A 5,545-nucleotide genomic window follows, 5' to 3' on the forward strand; every position below is an offset into this window, starting at 1 on the left:
TGTGCCAGCCCCAGCCCCAGGGCATACTGAGAGGGCACTTGACACTGGACATGGTGGCACCCTATAATCCCAGCTCTTGGGAGGCTGAAAACAGGAGGATCACTACAAGTCTAATCTGTGTAGTGAGACCCTGCAGACCCTGTATTAAATACATTATTACCAAAAATGGACAACTGGGATCTCATCTTTTTGGGGGGACATTGTGCTCACCGGGAAGGCTCTTAAGCCACTGATCTATTCCCTGGCTAGGATCTTATCTTATTGAAAAATTGTTGCACTTCAAAAGAAATCAACAATAGAGTAAAAACAAAACCCACAAATTGGGATGAGATTTTAGCTGACTGGCCCCCACAAAGGAACATACAAAGAATATTATAAAGAGCTGGGGATGTAGCTCAGCAGTGTAAACACCTGCCTGGCAAGTGCAGAGTCCAGAGTTGATCCCCAGCATGCACACACACACACACACACACACACACACACACACACAGAATTTTTAAAAATCAGAGCCCCCAAATTCAAAGACAATCCAAAAATGGGCATCTGAGATGAATACACACATCTCAGATGAAGAAATACAAATGGAAAATAAATGTATGAAAAAATGTTCAACACCATTGACCATTTGAGAAATACAAATTAAAACAACACTAAGATTCAGTAAAGAGGGGCTGGAAAGATAGCTTAGCAATCTAAAGCACCTGCTTATGCAAGCATGCAGGGACCGCAGTCCAATCCCCAAAAACACATGCCATGCCAGCCCCACCCCCAGGGCAGGCTAAGCTTGCCACAAAAAAAAAAAAAGTACAATAAAGAATGGCTGTCATCAGGAAGCCAGCCAATAACAAATGCTGGAGAGGCTGTGGGGGAGGGAGCCTTGCACAGCTGGTGGGAGTGGAGAGGCTGTGGGGGGAGGGACCCTCTGCAGGGCTGGTGGGAGTGCAGGCTGGCACAGCCACTGTGGAAATCGGTGTGGAGATTCCTCAAAAAGCCAAGATTGGAGGTCCCATTCAAGTGAGCTAGTCCCCTCCTAGGTGTTTTTCCAAAAGCTCTGAAAAATATCACACCACAGCAATAGGTGTACACCCATGTTTATAGCAGCACAATTTGTCATGGCTAAACCTTGGAAACAGCTTAAATGCCCATCATCTAAGGAATAGATTGAAAAAATGTGGTATTTTATACCATGAAGTATTACTGAGCTACAAAGAAAAATAAACTTGGGCCAGGAAGATAGCTCAGCAGGCATAAGCACCTGCCTGCAAAGAGCAAGGCCCTGAGTTTGATCCCAAGTATGGAAAGAAAGAAAAAAGATAGAGAGAATAGATAGATGATAGACAGACAGACAGATAGATTGATAGATAGATAGATGATTGATAGATGATAGATAGATAGATAGATTGATTGATTGATTGATTGATTGATTGATTGATTCAAGGCCTTTACAGTTACATGGATGCACCCAGAGACCATACTCATAAGTGAAATAAATCAGACCTGCATGTGCAAGCATCATATTGTTTCCCTGGGGTAAGAACCTGAAATAAATAAAATCTGAAAGGTATAAGAGATACTGTGAAAGAGAAAGAAACTGTTTAAAGGGAAGGAACAACTGGATGAGGGAAGGGAGAAAAGAAAGAAGAAGAAAAAAATATACATGTACATACATAGGATAGCTGGTGCCTCAGTTGCTTTTCTCTCATTACTGGAACAAATATGTGACAACCAAAATTAAGGAGAGAAAAGTTTATTTAGTTCACAGTTTATGGAGGTTTCAGTCAATACTCGCTGGCTCCAAGACGGAGCAGCACACAGCAGAGGGCAGCAGGTCATGGGGCAGAAAAGAGCAAGACAGCAAGAGTGAAAAGGGAGCCGCAGCGACAGAGAGCAAGGCTCTCTCCCCTCCCTGTATTGCATGCAGGCTCACCACTCCAGGGCGGGTGCAGCGCCCACACCCATAACATCAGCACTGGATCATGAATTAATCCCAAACTCTAGAAGCTGCCCCAATGACTACATGAGGCTTTGGGAGACAGCTAGACATAAACTAGACAGGTGGGATAATTGTACTGCTGATTTCTATCGGTCTATTGAAAGGAACAGTTAATGCTTAAATTTTTTTTCTTCTTTTTAATTTGTCCTTACCAATTTTGCATGCCTGTATCTGGTAATCTAAACAACTAATCTGAAGACAACAATATGCAATACAATAACCATTGTTGAGTTCCCATCATTTTGTTTAATGAAATGCTAAATGATTTCTAATTTTTTTATTTTTTATTCTTTTTTTAGAAAATACATTTAAACAAAACAAATACATTTATTTTAAAAATACTCTTTAAAAAAAGAAAAAAGCCCCGCCCCCTGAGCATGCTGAGATGGTGATTAAGATTGGGCATGGTGGTGTGCACCTGTAATCCCAGCTCTTGGGAGGCTGAATATAGGCAGATCACTACAAGTCCAATCTACGGAGTGAGACCCTGTAGACCTTCTACTAAACTACAAAGAAAAAAGAAGACAATTTAGCTTGATCAGTACCAAGAAATAGCTTTATATATTTTTGAGTTTTCAGTGATCTAAAATGAGCATGAGTTTTTTCATCATAAAACATAACTGTTATAACAATAAATAAGTAGCAGTCACAAAATTACAGCACAGCAGAGTCCAGGGTTCTGTGCTTCAGTCAGCTAGCAGATCTAGGAATGGCGGCCAGGGCAAGGGGAATACAAACAAGGGGAAGGCTTGGGAGAGGGAACTGCGGGGAAAAGGGACAGGGACCCGTCTCTCCGCTGAGCCAGTTGCTGAGGTTCCCTCTGAGCAAGTACCCTGGGACAGTGTTTCAGGGGAGCTCCCTTCCTGACACCTCCACCCAGGGAGGGGACAGAGAAGCGAGGTCCTCCCCACCGTGGGGGCACCAGAAGCCTCTTCTCCCAGCCAACGGGGCAGCAGTGCTGCAGAGCGGTCCGACTCAGGTGGAGGAGTCCTGACGCTTCCCTACCAAGAAGGTTCAAAGACCAGGGTCAGCTGGGGCTTCTCCTCTCGCAGTGTCTCTAGCACATGCCTGGTCTCATAGTTGAAATACATTTCATTCAACCTGGAAATAAATACAGAGAGAAAGCTGGGACGTGCTCTTCAGAAAACTCCGGGTTTTGAGTCTTAAAATCTCATCTCATTTCCCTTAAGACTACCCACCTCTGAGCTCTGAGCTCTAAAATGCTGTTTAATACCCAGCGTGTTTTCTGAGGTTGGTTTGTTTTTGAGACAGAGTCTCACTGTGTTGTCCAGATTGGCCTCAAATGCATGGGCTCAAGCAGTCCTCCTGCCTCAACTTCCCAAATTGCTGGGACTATAGGCATGTGCCACTACACCCAGCTTGCTATGTTTTGAACCAGCCATTTCCATGGACACCACTAGAAAGAACCTGCCACGGTGGCCACACCCCACCCCCAGCCTGCTCCAAGGGGCCCAGATGCCCAGGCCTGCAGCTGGCCAACTCCACCGGCTGGCCGCACACTCACTGCAGGTTCTGAAGGACACAGGCCTCCTGCCTCAGGACCTCGCAGAGCATCATGACACCCAGGTCGCCCAGGTCGTTGTTGCTGAGGCTCAGCTTAAACAGGCTCCGGCTGGAGGTCAGCACCATGGAGAGGTCCCAGCAGCTGTGAGAGGTGAGGCTGCAGTTGTCCAACCTGCAGGAAATGGGCTCTTAGCCAGCTCCACAAGGCCCAGGCCCACACCTGTGTGCTACAGCTGCAGGAAAGTCACAGCATTAACCAGGCCCCTGCCTGTAATCCCAGCACTCAGGAGGCTGAGGTAGGAAGACTGCGGCTAGCTCCAGGCCATCCTGGACCACAGAGCAAGAACCTGTCTCAGAAAACCACAAAGAAAAAAACAAATCAAACAAGAGAAAGATGGGGCTGGGGAGATGGCGCAGTTGAATAAGCACTTCCTTGGCAAGCGCAAAGGCCTGAGTTCAATCCCCAGTTCCGAAAAAAAACAAGAGAAAGAAAAAGAATGACAGGCCTAATGAGTTGCATGCAACCCTGGGCCAGTAGTTCTTTTCCTCTCCTCCTCAGGTATAGGTCCCTTTTTCAAGTCTGCTGCATTGTGCAGGTCAAATTAGAATTAGAAATTGACCCTCCATGATGTCGATGGGAAGAACTCAGCCTCCGACCTGTCCACCACCTAGACGCACTCCTCAGACTCCCCCAACCCCATGAGGACCCCACCGAGGATGAAGCCCCTCCCGGCAGAGAGTGTGTCCTGGCAGCTGCCTCCCACTGCTGTGCCCACCTGTGCCCTGGCCTCAGCAGTGGGGACTCACTCCAGCATCTGAAGTGTGCAGCTGGGGTACAGGAGCCCCTCACAGAGCAGCTTGAGTCCTGTGTCGCCGAGAACATTGCCCCGAAGGTACAGGTGCGTGAGGCTCTGGGTGGTCCTGAGCACGGAGGCCAGGGCTGAGCAGCCCACAGATGTGAGGCCAGAATCCACCAAACTGTGGAGAGAACAGAGGGGAGGCCAGGCATGGTGGTGCACACCTATACTCCCAGCCCTCAGGAGGCTGAGGCAGGAGGATCACTGAGCTCAAAGCCAGTCTGGGCTACATAGTGAGTTCAAGACCAGCCTGAGCTATATAGCAAGAAGGAAATCTTCAGCATACGGGCTCCCCTTCCCCCTAGTGCTGTGCAGCTCCCAGCACAAGGCCCTGGGCTGAGCAGCTGTGTCCCTGAACTCAAGTCAGAGCAGCGTCTTGGATGTGACCAGAGGGTTCTGTGGCTCAGTTCCTGAGTCCCACTGCAGAGGCAAGGGTGGTGGCAGCAGTCACTCTGCTGGGATTCACACACAGAAAGAGCAAGGAAACTGACCCCAACCCTCGCCATCTTCCTCCTCGCACTCAGATCCCATCTGGCCCTGGACATTGCGCAGCCCATCCGGCCTGGCTCCAGCCCAGTCTCCACACACACCCTGCAGTGTGGAAGCCCAAGGCTGGGGTTCCACAAGCAAGGTTCTGCACTCTCAAGAGACAGAGCGCAGGTGCATGTAGAGACTAGCCCTCTCACCCTCCAGAAATGCAAAATGCCGCCGGCAACGAGGTAGGAGCCAGGGCCAGGCAGCGACAGCAATGCCACCTCCAGGAGTGACCCTATATAGGCCCAGTCATGAAAATTCGGTGCCCCAAGCCCAGCAGGACCAGATTCCTTATCAGGGCAGGGACTCTGGACACAGTCAGACACACAGGCACAGGAACAGCCACAAGGACAAGGGCAGCATTCGGGGTGGAGCAGACCCAAGTGCAGCTGCTGCAGGCTGCCTCAGACCCCCAGGTAACGGGAGGTGGCCAGAAACACAGCCTCCTCTAGGCAGGAACCAACCCTGCCCAGACCCTAGTCCAAGACTGCAGCCCCAGAAGTATGAACATGTGACTTACTAAGTCATGGTGTCCATGAAACTTCATTACAGCCTTAACAAACTAATATGTAGAGTACATTAGGGTAATGGGGGGATGGAGGGATGGATAGTGTGTGGATGGATGGATGGTGGGTGG

At 48.9% G+C, this 5,545-nt stretch overlaps 1 protein-coding gene across 6 annotated transcripts in view; it reads right to left on the reverse strand.

The window, feature by feature from the left end:
• Positions 1-2,549: 2,549 nt before the first annotated feature.
• Positions 2,550-5,545, reverse strand: part of Nlrp3 (NLR family pyrin domain containing 3) — a 20,769-nt gene continuing 17,773 nt past the window's right edge. For 3 of the 6 annotated variants that reach the window (XM_023707781.1, XM_023707780.1, XM_023707782.1), the window contains 3 exons: positions 4,325-4,495; positions 3,519-3,689; positions 2,550-3,094 (listed from right to left, as the gene is read on the reverse strand). In XM_023707781.1, the coding sequence (XP_023563549.1) occupies positions 2,995-3,094; positions 3,519-3,689; positions 4,325-4,495 (442 nt within the window). In that variant the 3' untranslated portion in view covers positions 2,550-2,994. Of the gene's footprint in view, positions 3,095-3,518; positions 3,690-3,774; positions 3,865-4,293; positions 4,496-5,545 lie in introns of those variants that run through there. The other 3 variants (XM_023707783.1, XM_023707784.1, XM_023707785.1) reach the window with 3 other exon arrangements.

The sequence above is a fragment of the Octodon degus genome, unplaced genomic scaffold, assembly GCF_000260255.1.
Source record: "Octodon degus isolate 3935 unplaced genomic scaffold, OctDeg1.0 scaffold00310, whole genome shotgun sequence".
Lineage (NCBI taxonomy): Eukaryota > Metazoa > Chordata > Mammalia > Rodentia > Octodontidae > Octodon > Octodon degus.